This window comes from Paramormyrops kingsleyae, chromosome 7 (genome assembly GCF_048594095.1).
Source record: "Paramormyrops kingsleyae isolate MSU_618 chromosome 7, PKINGS_0.4, whole genome shotgun sequence".
Classification (NCBI taxonomy): domain Eukaryota; kingdom Metazoa; phylum Chordata; class Actinopteri; order Osteoglossiformes; family Mormyridae; genus Paramormyrops; species Paramormyrops kingsleyae.
Window position 1 is genome coordinate 27,444,308 of NC_132803.1, and position 21,612 is coordinate 27,465,919.

General features: G+C 43.8%; 1 protein-coding gene across 2 annotated transcripts in view; it reads right to left on the bottom strand.

The window, feature by feature from the left end:
* Positions 1-21,612, bottom strand: part of LOC111857302 (anthrax toxin receptor 1-like) — a 35,144-nt gene that overhangs the window by 10,058 nt on the left and 3,474 nt on the right. For both annotated transcript variants that reach the window (XM_023837992.2, XM_023837993.2), the window contains exons 3-17: positions 16,292-16,363; positions 14,171-14,242; positions 13,901-13,982; positions 13,692-13,725; positions 13,491-13,570; positions 12,650-12,718; positions 12,491-12,571; positions 11,230-11,290; positions 10,381-10,479; positions 7,696-7,765; positions 7,411-7,489; positions 7,017-7,112; positions 5,827-5,868; positions 2,853-2,948; positions 2,600-2,767 (exon numbers count right to left, since the gene is read on the bottom strand). In XM_023837992.2, coding sequence (XP_023693760.1) covers positions 2,600-2,767; positions 2,853-2,948; positions 5,827-5,868; positions 7,017-7,112; positions 7,411-7,489; positions 7,696-7,765; positions 10,381-10,479; positions 11,230-11,290; positions 12,491-12,571; positions 12,650-12,718; positions 13,491-13,570; positions 13,692-13,725; positions 13,901-13,982; positions 14,171-14,242; positions 16,292-16,363 — 1,201 coding nt within the window. The remainder of the gene's footprint in view (positions 1-2,599; positions 2,768-2,852; positions 2,949-5,826; positions 5,869-7,016; positions 7,113-7,410; positions 7,490-7,695; positions 7,766-10,380; positions 10,480-11,229; positions 11,291-12,490; positions 12,572-12,649; positions 12,719-13,490; positions 13,571-13,691; positions 13,726-13,900; positions 13,983-14,170; positions 14,243-16,291; positions 16,364-21,612) is intronic.

Here is a 21,612-nt window from a genome sequence, read left to right on the forward strand (position 1 = left end):
CTCTCCTCATAAGACATTCCTCTAAGACCAGGAATCGTTTTCGTAGCCCTCCGTTGCACCTTTTCTAAGGCAGCAAAGTCCTTCTTAAGGTATGGTGACCAAACCTGCACACAATATTCTAGGTGGGGTCTTAGCAAGGAATTATATAAATGTAACATCACCTCCCTTGACTTAAACTCCACACACCTAGAGATATAACCCAACATTCTATTGGCCTTTTTTATTGCTTCCCCACACTGGCGAGATTGGGACATGGAAGCATCAACATACACACTGAGATATTTCTCGTAATCAGCTACCTTTATTTCAGTGGAACCCATAAAATATCTGTACTTTATATTTCTGCTCCCTGCATGGATTACCTTACATTTATCTGTGTTAAATTTCATCTGCCAAGTATCAGCCCAGTCGCTAATTAAATCCAGATCCCATTGTAGCCTCTCTGCTGCTAGATCAGTATCTGCTACACCACCCACCTTGGTGTCGTCTGCAAATTTAACCAGTTTACTGTATGTATTGGTGTCAAAATCATTAATGTAAATTAGGAACAATAGTGCTCCTAAAATTGAACCCTGCAGTACCCCACTATGAACGCAGGCCCACTGTGACATTGTGCCTCTAATAACTACTCGCTGCTTCCTGTCAGTTAACCAGTTTTCGATCCAAGCTGCCACAGTTCCTAAAATCCCTGCAGCTTTGAGCTTTAGCAAGAGCTGTTTGTGTGGGACAACATCAAAGGCCTTCTGGAAATCTAAGTAGATCACATCGTAGGCCTTTTTGTGATCAATTTCACTTGTAGCTTCCTCAAAGAACTCAAGTAGATTCGTTAAACAGGATCTACCTCTCTTAAATCCATGTTGGCTATCCCTCAGAATGTTATTTGCAACCAGGTAATCTACCATTTTCACTTGGATTATAGCTTCCATTATTTTTCCAGTAATGCTAGTTAAACTGATTGGCCTATAGTTTGCTGGATTACTTCTATCCCCTTTTTTGAATATGGGTGTTATATTAGCATGCTTCCAATCTGATGGTACCACACCCGCAGATAACGATTTCTGGAATATTAAAGTTAAAGGTTGGCTAATAATATCCCTCATCTCTTTTAAAACTATAGGTAAGATGCCATCAGGGCCCTGCAATTTATTTATTTTGAGTTTAGCTAAGCTTAGTACCATCAGCCTCAGTTATACATATATTGGTCATAGACAACGCTGAATTTGTACTAACTGGTGGTAAGTTACTTGTGTTCTCTACTGTGAACACCCATGAAAAATAATCATTAAACTCATTCACTATATCAATTTCATTTTCAATTATAAGGCCCTTACTATCCTGCAAATTAGTGATTTCAGCTTTTAGAGCTCTTTTGGAGTTAAAATATCGGAAAAAAACTTTTATTGTCATCCTTAGCCTCCAATGCAATTTTTCTTTCTACATCCCTCTTGGACAGTCTAATGTTATTTTTTAACTCTACATGTAGACTTAGATACTCCTGCCTAATTTTGAAATCGTTAGTTATTTTCCAATTGTGGACAGAGCCCTTTTCCTCCTGACTTTATTTTTAATTTCCTTAGTAAACCACCTTGGTTGTCGTTTCCTAGATTTAGTTTTGCTGGAAACAGGAATAAAGTCCTCTTGCACTTGCAACAATGTGCTTTTAAAAAATTCCCATGCCTCTTCAACTGTTTTGCTATTTAAATCCAGTTTACAGTTTCTAGTTTCAGTCTCATACCATTAAAGTTAGCCTTCCTAACATTGTATACTTTTAATTTTGACGTTGCTCTTCGGACACTAAAATTAACCTCGAATTTAACCATGTTATGATCACTACTGTCCAAAGGTTCTAAAACCTCTAATTTTCCAATCCTATCCTGGTTATTAGAGAAAACAAGATCATTTTGGTGGCACTGAGGAACAATTTTACATTGCATTATGATATGGATGATACATAGCGTGGATCTGAGCATTGATGTGACAGGTGATTAATCGTAATGCACGTAGAGCCGCAGAGCGATGTAATGTATGCGTATGGCTGATACCCAGTAAAAATTATCATGTGATTATCATGTTGTGAAAGTTCACAAACACAACACCGATGAGTATAGATAATGGATAGTGTATATTGCCCATTGATGTGACAGGTGAAAACTTCGATCACGTTGCGGAACCTGAAAATATGAACCTATTTCAAAGATATTTTGCACGTTTAATAATGAGGTCCAGTGACAACTTTTCCACACTATTGGAAATTGCTATTGGAAATTTTGATTTTTTCACACCACCCTAACGTTCATGCTTGTCATATAGATGGTTTGATGTAATTTATTTGTCATTTGTTATTTGTATTTTTACATTTTAGCCAGTGGACTTTCTCAGTTGTTGTCAAGTGGGCTGTTGGACAGCATTACTGGTCTATAGACTCCATCCAAACCAGATCAGTACATCCATTTGTGGAGTAATTCAGAAAAGTTCAAACTCACACCATTTTGTTGGAAGTCTACTGTTAGATCTACTAAATGCTATGATTTAACCCTGCTAACATGCAAAGGTTTTTAGTTTTTCACTGAAGATCTGGCATAGAGATGGCCACACCCACCTTGATAGGGGAGTACCACTTGCGGGGGGTCTGGGGCTTCCGTGTGCCGTTGTTGAGCATCCACAGGGAGAATTCCTCCGGCTCCCACTCTGGCATGGTCACACGGGCGTTCTTGGCTTTCTCCAGTTTGGCTCCCTCCTCCGTGGACCCCTTGTCTCCCCAGCGCACCTGCATGTGGAACACAGCCATCAGACTCGAACCCCAAGCCATAAACCCCCACCCCGCTTGCAGGTCGTCATCTTCCACCCCTCACCTCCATCCGCTTGATCCCGCCCACTCCCCGCCCCCCGTAGTAGGAGGCGTCTACCATCGGCCATTTTTTCTTGGGCATTCTCTCATCCTCCTCATCCTATGGCACAAAAGAGAGTCAAAGATGAGGGCAGCGAGTCCTGTGGGGATTATATTCCAAGGGCTGCAGACAAAGCTAAATGCATCTGACATTCAGTCTGTCTGACTTTCAGCGTGTGGAGTCTGAGGCTGTTTGCAAACCCATTTTTATGCTTGTCTCCCTGTTTCTGTTGTCCTTCCTTCGCTGTGATATGCCACATATCTCCTTTGAGCTGATGTTTTTCGTGTCCGTCAGCTGTGTGCAAAACGCTGAAAATGTGATCTATTACCGACTGAGTTTTACAGATTGGTTTCCCAGTTGTTATCTACCAGAGAAACACAGGAATAAACTCCCCCATCTCCCATTATGTTTCGTAAAAAGCCAAATAGTCGATTATATTTATTGTGTCAGTTACTAAACCTGCTGGAGTGCTGGAGGATGAGAGGAGCAGGTGGAAGTGAAACAGTTTGGCCGTGAGTCTTGTGACCCGACTGCTCCTGAGAGTAGCTGGAATGAAATGGCTTCAAAACAGCTGTTCCTCCAAGAATCAATCCGTGCGAATGGTTTATTTTTTTTAAGAAAAGGATCCATTTAATAGCTCCAGGTCTCCACCACGGCTGAATTCCTCAGTGCTTCTTAGTCTTGGAAGACGTGCCTCTATTCTCAGGCATTTCCTGTTTTTAGAATTAATTTCCGAAGAGTTCAGCAATTTGCTGCTATTTTGGAAGCAATTTGGAAAGAGGCACATTTTCAATTCAGCTGAATTTTCCCCAGTAAGAAATTAATTGTTCTTACTAATCATATTAAGCAGTATGCTAAATATCAACAAAGATTAGAATTAATCCATCACATTTGGTAAGGTTATTTTAAATGTCATCACAGCAGGAGTACTACTTGAATGTGAAGAGGTTTGTCATCGTCATGTCTGGGGTATTATTATTTTTAATGACATGATGAGTACACATAATAACATTCAGAAATTGCATTATTATTATTACTGGTTCCTTTTGGTGACAGCTTGGTTTTTAAATTACAGCCTATTTGTCCAAAGTCCTTCACCGCTACGCCAGCTCCTGTCCGGCCCATTGTCATCGGGGTATTTATGTGACACTGCTCATCCCTCCTCAGTCATTATCATCTTAATGCAGCAGAAATTGCCGCTTTAGCCTCGGATTGTGTAATACCACACACACCTTTTTGTGAGACAATCCTCATCTCATTGAATAGCAGGACCTTCTGTATGAGGACACAACCAAATAATAACTCACTACTTACAGCAGAAAATTGTTGCTCTTCTAAGAACTCACCATCTTATTCAATAATTATACAAGCAATTATTCCTCTTTCCTTCAACTTGACATTGAAAGAATAGATTGTACAGTTCATTTTATTGCTACAGTTCCATTATCTTGGTTGTGTTTTCCATAAAAACACAGAAATTTTTGAAAGCAGACTTAAAACTCCTGATGTCTCTAGATGACGTTTTACTGTACTTTATGGTATCCTAATACCATCTGCTGTCATTAGGAATGCAAGTAAATGAATTCATTAATTACAAGCAGATGGATTAGGAAAAGCTTGTAGGCCTATATATCTCCACAGATACTGTAGCTGTCCAATTTAGGTCATGTTAACGTTGTTATTCATGGAATCTGGGCTCAGACCCAGTGGCGACAGCATCGACCAGTCAGTTCGTCCTTCTAATGGAATTTTTTAAGTTTAACCAAGTTCCATTGTGGGGCTAACAGCCAAAATAAACTATTACAACTAAACCAACCTACAAATTCTAACTGACTAACAGTGGCCTGAAATAACTGGAGACTTAGTACCACATCTAACTGACTCAGTGGAGAATTTATTTCACAAACTCATGGGCTCCATTCTGCATCCAGACCGAACTACAATTGAATCAGGACCATATGACTGATCACGCTTCCACCTTGGCATTTTTGTTGGCTTTGTGTTGATGATGGAATTTCACTGCCAGGAGAAATCTGACTGGGGACCTCTGACTTAGGGCGTTTTTCCACCGCACCAGGTACCGTACTTTCGGTACTTCCATAAAGTGCTGAAAGTATAGTACTTCTTTCGTGTCGGTTTTCCACTGGCATAAAAAATGATGCCGTCGCCAAATTACCCGAAACGGCTAAAACTTTTTTATTTCGAGTCGTGCCATCCAAATCCCGCTGGATTTGTTTATCCGACCATATGGCGATTAAAGCATGTGTTTCCTCGTCTGTCCATCCTTCCATTTGACTTTTTTATATTTTTGTTTCTACTGCTTTTTATTTTGTTTCTCGCTGTTTGCTGTGTGTTTCAAAAGATGGTGGTTGTATTTTGTGTTTCAGCGGCAGGCTATTTGCATAACCAATCGGCAGCAAATACTTTTGCAAGTCCCACCCCAAAGTACCGAAGTACCAAAGAAGTACCCCAGCTGGTTTGGTACTTTCGGTACTGGTACTCGACCGGAAGTCAATGGAAAAGCGAAAGTACCGAAAGTACCGTACTTTGTGCGGTGGAAAAGCGCCCTTAGATAATACCTGATGCCATTTGAGTTTATGCTCCCAGTACTTTTTTGATCTGGGATTCAAATTTATTTGAATTTGAATTTAGTCCTTAATAAAATGTTTTTTTGTCTAGAGACATGAACTTTGGTAATTATACTTGCAAAGGGAAATGCTTCCCTAAAGGGTACAAAGCAGAGAACATCCTTCACGGGATGCTATTTCATTACATTGCCTGTGTGGGACAGACAACACAACAATTTAGCAGTGACATCACTCGGGCGTCTATGTCAAGTAACACCTAGTGTCGGAGAGTGGAATTGTGCTGGGGGGGAAAAAAACTGATTTGAAGCCAGGTAGAAAAAGGCAAAATAAAATAATTAAGCATTCCTCACCGAACTGTCTTCCTCAACATGGGATGGGGGCTCATGTATGATCTGCAGGAGGGAATGAGAGATAGAAAGAGAGGAATATAAATTCTGTCCATTACTATACCTAATCTAGAACCTTCCGACTTAACAACTCCTACTTCCCCACTGCCATCAGACTCCTTAACAGCCGACAGGAGTATGATTAATGGACATCATCACCTACCTCATACTGTAATTTTTGCACATTACACTTTAAAGTATTTATTTTCTATTTTTCCTATTATATAGTACCTTGGCATTTCGTGTATTTGTATTGTACATATGACAATAAACACTTTGAATCTTAACCCCAGGTACCTTCAAAACAGAAATAGGAATCTGACCACTGATTCTAGATGACTGGCTTCCAGACGACTGATTTTTAAATACCCATGTATTGTTTTTTCTGCCATTTATTTAGAAGATACTAATTTTTCTTCCAGGCATGATGTTACATAAATCGACTCATGTGTTTTCTTTGTTACTTCTGCTTTCCATTTTTAATTTCTATCTGGAATAGAATAGCGCTCTGGAAAATTACACGCAGCTGTTCTGGAGTAATAAAATGCCATGGGGAAGAAGAGAGGTTGTTTTAATTTCGATATGTCAGCATTTCAAAATGTGACCAAAGCACTCAGCTCTCCATCTTCCGGGTTCTAGCATGAACCAAGCTTCATCCTGAAAAGCAGCATGAAGGAGGAGGCTCACTGGGGCGGGGGGGGGGGGGGGGGGGGGGCGATATACACAACGATAACGTGGCTGCCAATCTAACCCTCCCTCCATTAAGTCCTGAAAAAGCTCCTCAAATATAAAAATCCAAGTCTGTGTCTCATAGAAACACAAGTCTGTTTTCCAGAACTGTTCTGGGCAAAGGTGTCAACCCCAAAGTGCTCCTCAGCTGAGGAATATGATGGTTATAGCTCTGTTTTCCAATGACCAAACATTTCCCTACCAGATTATTATCCAAGTCAATAAATGAACATTTTATGGTTCTACCACTTTAGATTGATTCTCCCGAAGGCCTCAGATTCATAGCAGCAAATGCTTCCTCTAGGTCCAGAATCATAGTCTTCTCCTACATTGACCCAAACACCCACCCTCCGCCCAACCACTACCACAGATACCATAAGCTAACACTGCCAACCACTTAGTGTGACCCTTGATGGCCAACTCACCACGGTGCAGCACAGGGGCCAGAACCACCAGAGTAGGGCCATGATAAGCAGGAGCATCAGGATAAGCAGGGCGATGGCCAGGATCGTCCCATCTGACTGTTGGGGTTCAGGAATGTAGGCATGACAGAAATCTGGGTCACAGCAACTGCACTCAGATGAACTCTATGTGGCTAGCAGAGGAATTCTACAGGGCTCCTGGAATTGATTGTTTTCTCTCCTCTTTTTCTTTCTGTTTGCCTCACACTTCTGTCTAATTGCATTCTAACTTAATTAAAACCTGTCGGTACTGCAGTGCCTCACATTAATTTGTTTTAGCATTAATGCGTTTAGCTTAAATGCTTTGAGGCAACAGAAAGAGGAAATGCATGACTCAGTGGGCGGGGCCTGTACTCACACAGCCGACGGTGGTGATGGTGACGGAGCTTGAGATGAAGCTCAAACCATTATTCATGCTGACGTAGAGTGAGGCTGCCCTGGGGAGGGATTGGAAGAAAATGGGCAGATAAAGGAGGGGGGAGAGAAGGAGGGGGGGGGGGGGCACTTTGGACTCACAGACACACGGTAAAAATTTCTGTTTGTCAACGACAAGGACTGTGACCAAGCAGTTTTAAATGAGAATGAAGGTGACTGTAGGATGAAATGGGGGGGGGGGGGGTTTAAAAATAACGATGTCACTTACGATCCGACCTCCTGCAGCACTGGAGTGGGACATAGGAGGTAGGTGTCCCTCACCACCATAGGTCTCTTCACTGATGGGACAGAGGAGAGACGACCTTCGTGGTTATGAACTCGTCACGATGATACTCTCTGATCAAACCTTCACACACAGTGGCCTATACAGGGCTGGGACCACTGGGGCACTGGTCCCAGCTAAAAGCTGATTGGCCCCCGGAGTATCCCCTCCCCTGTCACTCACCGGTTCAAAACATATCATTAGCTAATGATAAGATTGGGCCTTCTATATGAATTATGGCCCCTCTTATGCCCACCCCCCACACACTTAAGAGAATTCTAGAATCGCCCCAGCTCACACGATAAGCCCCGCTTCTCCTCTAACCTGAAAAGAGCACAGGGATGAAGAGCAATTCAATCGCTCTTTGTCCCTCTGAAGACAATACGAGAAGAACTAAAGTCTGCAGTAAATTTCCAGCAGGCCTGGCAAAACGAGAACCTTTTCGCTGTCAACACGGTTCCACCCCAACATCTTGGGCAAAAAAATGGGGGAGGAAAGACTAATGCTTTCAAGGGGTAGAACAGGGAAATGTGATAGGAGCCCCTTGCCAAGTGCCCTTAGTCCGCAGCCAAGGCAAACAAGTCACTTTCCAAACAGAAGCTGTGCCAGTGTGGTGCCAGAGCATGAGAGGGAGAGACAGGCAGTGTGTGTGTCTGTCTGCCCCCGACCTAAAGGAGAATTCAGATGTCAAAAAATGGCAACATTTCAGAACCAGCATAATGTATTTTTCCGATAGTCACAGATATCCGATGTCACTGGTAACTTTCGCCATATATTTTTCTCCCATTATTAATTTTGTCATAAAGTCGATTAAAAGATTTTTTTTTTTATCTAAAACTGTGTATGGCAAATGGTTTTATGCTATTTGCTACAGCTGGATCTCTTTTTTGCCACCGCAGCACCACACTTCTATCAATAAACTCCCTGTGGCACCTTTCATTATTCAGGTAACTCCTGCCGTCATGAGAATTAGAGAAAAATTAGGCACTGAGTCCTAAAAAAAAAAAAACTTCTATCGACAAAGTTTCCCTGTGGGGGCTGTACCGCTGAAAAGGGTTAGTAGACCAGGGACCTATCAGTCAAATTTCTCCTCTCTGGTGTCAAATCCCCAGATATGCCTTTACACTGTTTTTTTTTGCTCCTAATTAGTGCTTTTGGTGATCGCAGGGAGCTGTGCACCAGAAAGCCAAGCGCAGGGGCCTTGTGGGGAGGGTCAGGAATTTTACTGGTTGAATAGTGAAGCGTATTGTTAGTTTTTTATTGTTTTCTTTTTTATTATCGTAGTGCCCTGGAGCTCATTAGAAGCGGCTACAATCCCTTTTTTTAGCAGACATTTGGCAAACAACAGTGGCGACACGCACAGCCTGGCTGATCTTCAGGGTGGCACCGCGGTTCTTTGAAAAGCGGGAGGTTCAGCTTTTGGGGGGGGGGGGGGAGGCCCCTCACACAGTATCAAATGCAGCCTCAGAGGACACGTTCAAACCCTCACGCACCCTGGCCTGCAGTTTAAACATGAGATTGCACATATTGACTGGCCATCTTACTCATAAATAGATTTAAATTACATTTTATAATTATAAAAAGTTCTGGCAGATGTGAGAATTCAAGTATGCGGTGCAGATTTTATTTGAGAAAGTGTAGGAAATTGTGTTGTTCAGTCTTTGCTCAGTTGCAAATAAGTTGTAGACATACATACATACTGAAGGTCAGAGCTCAGGGAGGTAGCTGAGGAGCCGGGGTCCCTCTCGGTGGATTTTAGGGCCCTTTGAGTGCCTGGTTCATGAATCTGCCCGGGTATCCATGCCCATCCAGGGACCTTGCTCCCAGTTACTCATGATTAAGTAGGAATTTTATCTACAGAAGGTCAGGATTTCGATGTACTGATTAAATACTACTTGAAAGGTAATTAATTCTAAGTTAATGGGTACTATGCTTGTCCATTTATGTGTCAACACATGTTCTGACCATCCATGCTCTCTGCTTTCCCACATGTCCAGGTGGTGCTCGGGGTGGGCACCATCTGAGCTGGAGTCCTGGTTCAGTCCCATGGAGGGGTGACATTGCGAATAGGACCTACGAACTGTATCATCGTGGATGTAACCTTCAGTCTGCCACCCTACACAGGCCAACATGGATAACGGACTCATTGCTGGACTTTGTCTTGATCCTTCATCACAGCTTACACCTAGCTTTTAGCAAGCAAGTCCATTTGTTTCTGTTTTCAGTAATGTTAGTATGACCAGGGGGGTTGGGCAGCCGCTGACCTTGGGCCCCCAGAGGTTTTTTCTCTACTTACTTGGAGTTTTTGGTTCGTCTCTTCCATTGTCTTCTGGCTTTCTTTATTTAATTTCTTTCCTTCTTTTTTCCATTCTGTATTGCTCTCTCTGTTGATGTTGTAATGTACCACAACACATCCATGTAAAGCGCCAATTCAAAATAAATTGAATGGAATTGGTTGTCCTTGTTCTTTGTGTGATATTCTAGGCTACCCATGTGCTCAAAGTGAATTTGCAGATAACCACAAGGAACTCAGGACGATGGCGCAGACCATCAGTAAGCTACCAAATACTGAGGGTGCAGTGTGGGTTCTAAGTATGCCACTTAGGGCGAAGACGCAGGTTGGGCACTTACTGACGGTGTAGGTATCGTTGATGCGGAAACTGCACAGCACGCTGTCCACATCGTGGGCATACAGGAATCCATTCCCTTTGACCACCACCTGGAAGGGCTCTGAGGAGAACCGGAAACAGACACTCACATGGGAACAGGTATATGATATGATCAGAGGGCAGATTTTTACATAATGTATAATATTGTTCAGGTTCAAGAGCCTTTCTGTGATTCCTGGCAACAGCGTGGGCCAGAAATAAAAATGATCATTTCCACAGGACAGGCATTGAAATTATAATACATCTTCTTAAGGTAGCAATCCAGAAATACGTTAACATTTAGCTATATTGCAATCATTTTTATCCAAATTACCTTTTTGTAACAAGCAATGACAAAAGATACTGCTGTAATACAGGGCTGATTTCATATAATGCTACATAAGATCTTCTAAAGGAATCCAAAATAAGGATTTATACACAGATGCAAACTGAAGTTCTTTTGTGTTTCTGGTTTAGCGGGGACCATTGAAGTATCAAGATGCAGGTCGGGGGACCAAGGAGGAGCCAGAGCAAAAACGAGTCACGGTAATGATCTGTGACCCTTCAGACAGATTGTGCCACTTCCCATTAAAGTAGCGCAAGTATCCTCAAGGATGATCATTATGTCTGATAATGTTTGATAAAGTTTGAGTCAGAATCTCAGCAAGAAAACAGTCTGATGGAAATGTCAAAACATTCTTATGCAAATGACTATATCCATTACACCAAATTAAGGCCAGGACAGTGATTCTCTCAGTATTTATTCTCTTTTTTTCATTGTGACGTTTTGAAGTCCGAACCGAATTGGCTGTAATTGAAAAGTCAAACATACCTCCTGCACAAATACTAGAAGGTTCCGCTGACAAAATCTCAATACAGGATCTCTTCAGGATCTGGGGAAAGTATAGAAGGAGATGCTCAGTTGTTCGATTTACTCCACAGTAGTGATGTTTACGATGGTGGACCCCAGGCATGGAGTGGGATTAATTAGCCGCGGAGTTTTATGTCCAATTCCAGCCCGTTTTATCTTCGTTCTGGGGGAATTTTGATAAATGGTGCCACAGTTCAAGTCTTATTATCCAGATACATTTATTTAATTGCTTATTTTCAAGAAGAAAATAACATACTGAACTGCCCAGTCTCTTTCTACCACCCACCTTTTGAGAAACTTCCAGTGATTAACAATAGCGAGTGCTTAGCTGTGACACCTTCGCAACTGCACACTGCGGTTCTAAATGACAAGCGATCACACTGACACGCGTGCGTGTGCCTCGTATTTGCGCGTTTATGCAGAGCAGTCGTGGCCTTAAACTCACTGGTTATCAATCTGAAGCACTGTTGTAGAATTTTAAAGTTGTAAAATTATTTTGTTTTTCTGACAGGCTCAATTTTAACCTTATCAAATTATTTTGTTTTCAACAGGCTCAATTTTAAACGTATCAAATAATTTTGTTTCCAACCAGCTCAATTTTAAGCATGTCAAATTATTTTGTTTCTGACCACCACAATAGCTACGCGGCCCACCGGGAAGTCTCCTGATTGGCCACTCAGGGCCTGCTGGAACCTGTCCACTTATGTCCCAGACTCTGCAGCCTTGTTTTTGTATGTCAAAAAACAAACATTAATTTAAATGCAATTTAATTTATTTAAGGAACAGATGATCCAGCTAGGAACTGACTCTGAAATATATGCTCTATAGCTTTGTCGCAGGTCTTTTTCTGACAGGTTGGTGTTGGGCTGATGAGTCATTGGGTATATAGCTGTTACCATGGATACACTTGCGTTCGCTTCTATTCATTTCGGTTTCACCTAATACTTGGCCTTTTCCTCTTTTTCCATCCGTTTTCCTTTTCTTTACTTCTCCCCCAAAAATCAAAACGTGTGATGATTGATTAGTAAACCGCTGACAGCTTTTGACAGCCATGTTGTGTTTATCTAAAGCCACTGCTTTAGTTTATGGTGCTTTGTGCTCGTTATATAGCAGGATATTGTAAACACAGACGTTGAGGCAGATGAATGTTGGCAGAGGTTAGAGCAAGCAATGAATTACCTGGGGGCACATTTTAACCTGCCGGTCGCCGTCCTTCTCTTACCGAATTGATGACTCCCTGCAAGGCCTCAAAGCCGTCGTTCACTGGGAAGACGTGATCTTTACTGTCCGCGATCGTGGCCAGCTGAGGGAAAGAGAAACAGCTGTTGGACCATTGGTTAAAGAGGGCGGAGGGCTCCTCTCAGGTCTGGCAACAACTCACCTGTGTTTCGTTGAAATCTTTCACCCCCACACAGAACACGGAGGCCCCCAGGCTGCGTGAACGGCTGGCCTGCCAGGTCCAGCACAGGAGGGTGGGAGAAAGGGAATGTTAGGCATCGGGGCCCAGGTGTCCACATCAACAGGAAGGGCTGCCCATAAGGGGGGAATTTCAGGGACTCTTGGGAGGGAGCAGGAATAAGTCCATCCATCCATTCTCTGCAACTCTGAATAGGATAATGAGTTACAGGAAGTGGATGGATTTACTCATGTAAAATCTCCCCACATGTCCTACAAGTCCATCCATCCATGCATTTTCTGTAACCACTTATTCTGGGTTGTGAGAGGGCTGGAGCCTATCTGAGCTGGGAACAACACAGGGTGGGGTACCAACCCATCACAGGGCTCATTCAAATACCAGTCACTCACACTCACCTATGGGCAATTTGGTAACTCCAAGTAACCTCAGCATGTTTTTGGACTGGGGGGGCAGGCAGTATCCAGAGGGATATATGGAGGAGATTTAATCCCTGGTCCCAGAGGTGGGGGGGGGGGGGGGCAACAGTGCTAACGACTACACCACTGAGCCACCCCACCCATGAGTAAGTGAGCATGGATAATGGTAGCTTTGGTTAGATGGGAGGGGGGGCAGCCCAGTCGTCTTTGTTTGTCTTGTATGGTTAGGATACAACAGCATTTACCTCATAATCTCAGTTCCTAACCACTATAAGTATTGCTCCACATTTCCCCTGAAGGAGTGATGGACGTGTTCTCCTAGCATCTAGGACCCTGCCCATCAGTATAATTCCTTCCCTCTGTCTCTTCATTGGCGGACCTGTCCTCACCTCCCTCTCGGCCAGGTCGAACTCATCCTCGCGGAGCTCCCCGTCCGTCAGGGCGATGATGACACTCGCGGTGCGGTAACCTGTCCGTGAGGTAAAATCAAACTCCAAATCAAACCTAAACCTCAGTCACCTCAGGCTCCTCCGAGGATATTCGCAAAGCTGGATATTCGCAAAGAGAACCTGAGAGGGCCATTATCTTACCATCTGCGTTCCCATAGTAGATCTGCTCACTGGCCTGAAAGAAGAAAAAAGATGGTGAACCATCTAACATGGCAAACTCAACAATGGGTCCCTAGTTCCTAGCAGGGGCTGTTTCTGGGCTGCTAGCAACAGTTTGACTCCCTGGTGACACCTTGCCTGAGAAGGCAGTATCCCTGAGACTCAAACTCCTTAAATCCTGGATGTCTCACCCTCCTGAAACCCTTGTGCATGAAGGTATCTCCTCCTGGCAGCACCCTCTGGAGTTCCTCCAGACCAGCTCGAATCTTTTCCCTGCACAAGGAAACAAAGAGAAGCACAGACAGGCAGACAGGAAGTCATGTTAACAAACCATTAGCTCCATTGTTCCATCCAGTCGTTTCCTAAGTGCCAGAAGACACTATGTTCCCACAGCCAGACCCTGTTCTGGAAGGTGACTGACTGTCTGCCACACCACAATGCAGCAGTCGCAGGTCGTTTACCTGTCTTCTGTGAGCTTCATGAGAATCCGGCCCTGGGTGGAGAATATGATGAAGGACATCCGCAGCTGCGGGCTGCAGAGAGCAAAGAAAAGTTGAAAGGAAGAAACAGACGTAAGGAAAAAGTCACACTGAGTGCTGAACTTCACACCGACCTCCTTATTGTGATAAGCTGAGATTGATCTTCCCATATGAATCACCAGGAAGTGCTCTCTCTAACAGTGTTGTGTGGCACCCTGATGTCTTAGCTAATACCTTAACTCTTTGTATACAACATATAACCAACTTCAAGTGCAGCAAAGACATGCCAGCTGAAAGCAGTGCACCACTGGCAAAAGAACTAAACCACTTCAGATTACGCAAAGTTCATCAGGCTGGTCACAGCTGATCACACGTTCACCCTGCTGATACCCTGTAAGTGAGAAGAAGGCACCAGGCCCAGAAGTCTGCAGACTAGCAGGATGGCGTGTGGAAAACAACCTGTCGTTAAACATCAAAAAGACAAAGGAACTCATTCTGGACTTTAGGCTGAAACAGAATGTACACCTGCCACTCAGGATAGCAGATCAAGAGGTGGACCAGGTAACCAGCTTCAAGTTCCTAGGGACCCACATCAGCAGCGACTTAAAATGGAGTATAAACACCAGGGCTACAGTGAAGAAGGCCCAGCAAAGACTGCATTTCCTCAGGACATTGGGGAAGAGTCACAGCCACTTTGCTGAAGACTTTTTAATCACTGCTCAGTTGAGAGCATACTGACCTACTCCATCCTGGCATGGTATGGAAACTGCACAGAGGCGGACAGGGCAGCCCTTCAGAGAGTGGTCAACACAGCACAAAACATTATTGCACTCCCCTTCCCTCCCCTGGAAAACATCTATACAGGTCGTGGTGTCATAGTAAGGCCTGTAGAATCATCAGTGACAATACTCACCCTTTCCATCATATTTTCACACTAGTGGCCTCTGGAAGGCGCTACAGTGCCGTACCACAAGGCTGAGGAACAGCTTTTACCCCTGAGCTGTCAAAGAACTGAACTCTCTCACCTCCATCCTGCTACCACCACCAGTGGTGGATTAACGCACAGGCTAGATATGGTTTAAGCCTAGGGGCCCCACGTGTGCCAGCCTGCAAGGGGGCCCCCATTGGCGCGGAGGGGGGTGGGGTTGGGGGGCCCACAGACTACTGTAGCCTAGGGGCCTCTGTACACCTTAATCCGCCCCTGACCACCACTCCCATCATTTTAAATAGCTGGACTATTTTCTCATGGAGATTTCATGCAACTACTGACAGGCACTTTAATATTTTATGTATTTAAAATTATGTTATATTTTTAGATTATTTTAGTGAATATAAGTTTTCATTGTATGTACCCTTGTGAAAAAATTGTGGAAAAAATACACTTAGCACAAAAATATACTATAAGTCTATTAAGTGTGTTTTATCCCTAAAAAATTTTACTAATGTGTATTTGATTACAGACATACTTTTATTCAAGTGTGCTTCAGTGTACTTAATTATGTTTAAATGCAAAATATATTTTCTAAAAGTACACAGAAGTATAATGCCAGTGTATTTAAAAAAAATATGTGTAAAGAGAATGCATTGCTGTTACACTTCTAGTGATCAAAGCACACTGTTAATACACTTTAGTGCACTATTTTTTCACAAGGGTATGTGTGATGATGACTGTGTGAGTGATGTATGTATCTCTGAGAGTTGTTTTAATTTCGTTGCATTGGCTGCAATGCAATGACAATAAAGATATCCTATTCCATTCTATTCTATTATATTCTATTACTCAGAAACGCTGCTATAAAATGTTGCATTCCTGTAATGCATTACAGAAATGCCGGCAATATCCAGATGGATGTAATATATTGTTCAATAATATCAGAACGGTACATTGCTTTTTAGTGCATATTCCAGCAAAAATAGATATACATTATGAGTTGTGATTGACCTGATATTGTATTGTTATTATCTTATTTGATTTTATTTTTTCCATTTTATATGCCTCTTTCATTTTTATTTTATTACAAGAATGGCCCTCTTTCACGTAGTTCCTTATTTTGAATTCATTCTTGTTGCTTTTATCATCAAGCAACACACTTCAGTCTTTACCTGATGAACTTGTGAGCCAGATGGTCAACAAAGTAGTATATCTCATTCCAGTGGTCCTGCACACTTCCTGACCTGAAAGAAAAACATACCATTTTGCTTAATTCAGCATATCAGAACTTAGCCTTAGATTAGCGTATTTTACATACTCCTTTTATTTTCGAGACAAGGCCATTTTTCATATATGACGTAGACCAGGGGACTCCAACTCCGGTCCTGGAGAGCTACTATCCAGTAGGTTTTCTGTCCCACTTGGCTTCTGATGAGTCACACCTGACCCTGGTATTTACCTGAGAACAGGTGTGGCTCATCAGAAGCCAGGTAGCATAGAAAACCTACAAGGGCATGAAACATCACCCAGCCACTGTGACATGGCAGCTCAGTAACTGTCTATCTGCCATCTGCCTGCGAGATGCCAGCTCAGTACCTCTCTGTTTGCAATCTGTCTGCGACATGCCAGCTTAGTACCTGTCTATCTGCCATCTGCCTGCGAGATGCCAGCTCAGTACCTGTCTATCTGCCATCTGTCTGCGACATGCCAGCTCAGTACCTCTCTGTTTGCCATCTGCCTGCGACATGCCAGCTCAGTACTTGTCTAGCTGGCTGTCTGTGACATGCCAGCTCAGTACCTGTCTATCTGCCATCTGTCTGTGACATGCCAGCTCAGTACCTGTCTATCTGCCATCTGTCTGCGACATGCCAGCTCAGTACCTGTCTATCTGCCATCTGCCTGCGAGATGCCAGTTCAGTACCTGTCTATCTGCCATCTGCCTGCGAGATGCCAGCTCAGCACCTGTCTATCTGCCACCTGTCTGCGAGATGCCAGCTCAGTACCTGTCTATCTGCCATCTGCCTGTGAGATGCCAGCTCAGTCCATGTCTACTTGCCATCTGCCTGCGCCATGCCAGCTCAGTACCTGTCTATCTGCCATCTGTCTGTGAGATGCCAGCTCAGTACCTCTCTGTCTGCCATCTGCCTTCGAGATGCCAGCTCAGTACCTGTCTATCTGCCACATGTCTGCGAGATGCCAGCTGAGTACCTGTCTATCTGCCATCTGCCTGCGACATGCCAGCTCAGTACCTGTCTATCTGCCATCTGTCTGCGAGATGCCAGCTCAGTACCTCTCTGTCTGCCATCTGCCTGCGAGATGCCAGCTCAGTACCTGTCTATCTGCCATCTGCCTGCGCCATGCCAGCTCAGTACCTGTCTATCTGCCATCTGTCTGTGAGATGCCAGCTCAGTACCTCTCTGTCTGCCATCTGCCTTCGAGATGCCAGCTCAGTACCTGTCTATCTGCCACATGTCTGCGAGATGCCAGCTCAGTACCTGTCTATCTGCCATCTGCCTGCGACATGCCAGCTCAGTACCTGTCTATCTGCCATCTGTCTGCGAGATGCCAGCTCAGTACCTCTCTGTCTGCCATCTGCCTGCGAGATGCCAGCTCAGTACCTGTCTATCTGCCATCTGCCTGCGCCATGCCAGCTCAGTACCTGTCTATCTGCCATCTGTCTGTGAGATGCCAGCTCAGTACCTCTCTGTCTGCCATCTGCCTGCGACATGCCAGCTCAGTACCTCTCTGTTTGCCATCTGTCTGTGAGATGCCAGCTCAGTACCTGTCTATCTGCCATCTGCCTGTGAGATGCCAGCTCAGTACCTGTCTATCTGCCATCTGCCTGCGAGATGCCAGCTCAGTACCTGTCTATCTGCCATCTGTCTGTGAGATGCCAGCTCAGTACCTCTCTGTCTGCCATCTGCCTGCGAAATGCCAGCTCAGTACCTCTCTGTCTGCCATCTGCCTGCGAGATGCCAGCTCAGTACCTGTCTATCTGCCATCTGCCTGCGCCATGCCAGCTCAGTACCTGTCTATCTGCCATCTGTCTGTGAGATGCCAGCTCAGTACCTCTCTGTCTGCCATCTGCCTGCGACATGCCAGCTCAGTACCTCTCTGTTTGCCATCTGTCTGCGACATGCCAGCTCAGTACCTGTCTATCTGCCATCTGCCTGCGAGATGCCAGCTCAGTACCTGTCTATCTGCCATCTGTCTGTGAGATGCCAGCTCAGTACCTCTCTGTCTGCCATCTGCCTGCGAGATGCCAGCTCAGTACCTCTCTGTTTGCCATCTGTCTGTGAGACACCAGCTCAGTACCTGTCTATCTGCCATCTGCCTGCGAGATGCCAGCTCAGTCCATGTCTACTTGCCATCTGTCTGCGACATGCCAGCTCAGTACCTGTCTATCTGCCATCTGCCTGTGAGATGCCAGCTCAGTCCATGTTTACTTGCCATCTGTCTTCGACATGCCAGCTCAGTACCTGTCTATCTGCCATCTGTCTGTGAGATGCCAGCTCAGTACCTCTCTATCTGCCATCTTCCTGCGAGATGCCAGCTCAGTACCTGTCTATCTGCCACATGTCTGCGAGATGCCAGCTCAGTACCTCTCTGTCTGCCATCTGCCTGCGACATGCCAGCTCAGTACCTGTCTATCTGCCATCTGTCTGCGAGATGCCAGCTCAGTACCTCTCTGTCTGCCATCTGCCTGTGAGATGCCAGCTCAGTACCTGTCTATCTGCCATCTGCCTGCGAGATGCCAGCTCAGTACCTGTCTATCTGCCATCTGCCGACGAGATGCCAGCTCAGTACCTGTCTATCTGCCATCTGCCTGCGAGATGCCAGCTCAGTACCTCTCTGTCTGCCATCTGCCTGCGAGATGCCAGCTCAGTAGCTACAGTTTATTAATATCTAGCTTGGAAACCTACCATTTTGGTCCAGCTAATGCTAGTCTACTTCAGTCTTGATTTGCTTACATGCCGCAGCTGCTATGATTGTATACATATCCTTATGTTGAGTGTTAATATTTTTAATATGGGGCCAGCACAGTGTTGACAGTTGGCAGAATGACCAAAAATGGTCCCTTTTTTCTTATTTTAATTGGTCAGTTACTTGTATGTAAATTCTGCTGTCCTTCATCAAAGGACTTCTTCAGAATTAAGGCAACTGCATTCTCTGCAGTGTCTGCCATGTACACACAAAGCTAACTAGCAAGCTAACTAGCTAACAAGTTCACTAAAAATCATTGAACTTGAAAATTAAAGTGTAACACGAGGCAAAAATAATGTAGTATTATTCTATTACTTATGCATTAATCAACCACGAATTAAGTCTTAATTACATACTCATCTCATATTAATTCATCATTAATGACTTGTGACATCTTTCATCCCAAATAGTTACTATATTTGTTACTATATCTGTTAAATCTGTAAACCTTTGTGAACTACTGAAGAAACAATCATGAATAACACAAGTTTAATACTGATCTCATTTTTGTTCATCATTAATGAATTTTGACGCTTTTTTTAATCTCAAATAGCAACTACATTTGTTCACGAGTCATACTTAAGTAGTAGCTAAGTTATTACTTAGTATTTGTGTCCCGTCAAGTAACATGTTACCAATTAAACAAACGATCACATGAAAACTGAATGATAACAACTTTATGTACAATATTCCCAAATGCAGATTGCAAAAGATCACATGTACAACAATAAACTGTCACTCTGGGTTGCAAGGAAATACTTATTCTGTCTTGTGAAGAGAAACCTGGATTCCAGACGGGTCTAAAATTTCTGACTGCAGGTCCATCTGTCCAATCATCTCTGCCTAAGCAAAAATGTATGACTCTCCTATAAGCTGTGTCCCATTTCAGGGACAAAGGCTGGATTTGAGGACTGATGGATTGTTTGCGGCCCAACCTATCCCAGGATTTATTGCGTGAATCTTTTGAGGGACTTGGCCTACAAAGGCTATGCCGACTGCATCCTTCAAACGATGCAGCCCCTGAATTCAGACACAGCTAGACTCCCAGTGAAGCACAGTGTCCAGGTGGGCTCCAAAAACACGTAATCGGAGCATATTCACCAATAAAATTTTGTCTATTCTCCATTCAGACAAAGCATATGTGAGTCTTCCATAGAATCCCAGTGAAGCACTCTTCAATGGGCATCGATGGGCCATATTTATCCTGGTTTAAAAGAGAAAATTAACGTACATGTTGTCAAAAGCAATTCCTTTGAAACGATCCGTTTTAATATCAAATAAAATGAATTTACACGCCCTGCGGTGTGTTGGCTGTTGCCCAGCGTTGGTTCCCGCCTGCGCCCATTGTTCCTGGGATAAGCTCCGCCGCCCCCCCCCCCCCCCCCGTGACCCCAGTTGGGATTAAGTGGTTTCAGAAAATGGATGGCTGGATGAGTGGATGGATGGATCAATTTACATAGATACTAACTAATTCAAGTTCTTTTTGCAATTTTATGGGGGAAGCCATGCTTTCCGTTAGTGTTAGAGCAATCGCTCAGTCCATTATATTCTTAACTCACCTCCATGCTCTGACATTGCAGTACTCACATAATATTGATGATACAATATTTCGATGTTATTTTCAAAAACAATGCCATTCTGCTATTCTGAAATCTTAAAATAAAATAAAATAGGCCGAGCTGAGTGGAATAGGCTAACGGATAATTTACTCACCAAGATTTCAGAATACTGTACTAAAATGCCCCCAAATACCACAGTACCTGGAACCACAATCCACACCAAGGTTCCCACTGTAACAGACTTTCATATCAATATTTCAACCTTAATGTTAACATGCCTTGTGCAACTTGAACTGGGCAGCCTGTCGGACTCGGTCCACAAATTAATTTTTGTTTAATTTGTCGTCTTCTGTTTTTTTTCTCTCACTGAGATTTTCAATGACCTACATGAACATCTGTCATGGCAGCCCACGATCAAATTTTTGTCACTAAATCTTGGTAAAATGCTTTGACCATGTTACGGTAAGGGTGCTATATAAAACCCAGAAACTGAATTGGCCTGAACTATTTATAATAAATACTTTTAATATTGCGGTGACTTATATGTCCCTTAGGATCAAAGAGTCGTCCCAATGATGGAGTTAATGTCAGAATGAGAGATGCCTGCAGTGTTTATTGTCTCGCTTCTCCTCCATATCCAACTCTTTTTATTCACCGCCTGTTTTTTCCAAGCCCATTTTCTGTGTCACATGCACTTTTCTCCTCCAAATTCCACGTCCCATCCCTCCATCCCTCCCCTCTCTCATATTACACTACCTTCTGCTTTTCTCTTCCTCTACTTTTCTGCTCCCTTGTTTCCAAAGTAAATGTATTCGCCACACGCTCTATTTGTGTTGTCTGCCTTTCCCTCGCTCTTTTTTGCAAACTGCCTTCCCTCTCCCCCCCCCCCACACACACGTGTCCCTGCCTCAGTGGCAACAGGCAGAATCTTCTGAGCTCTGGAACATCTG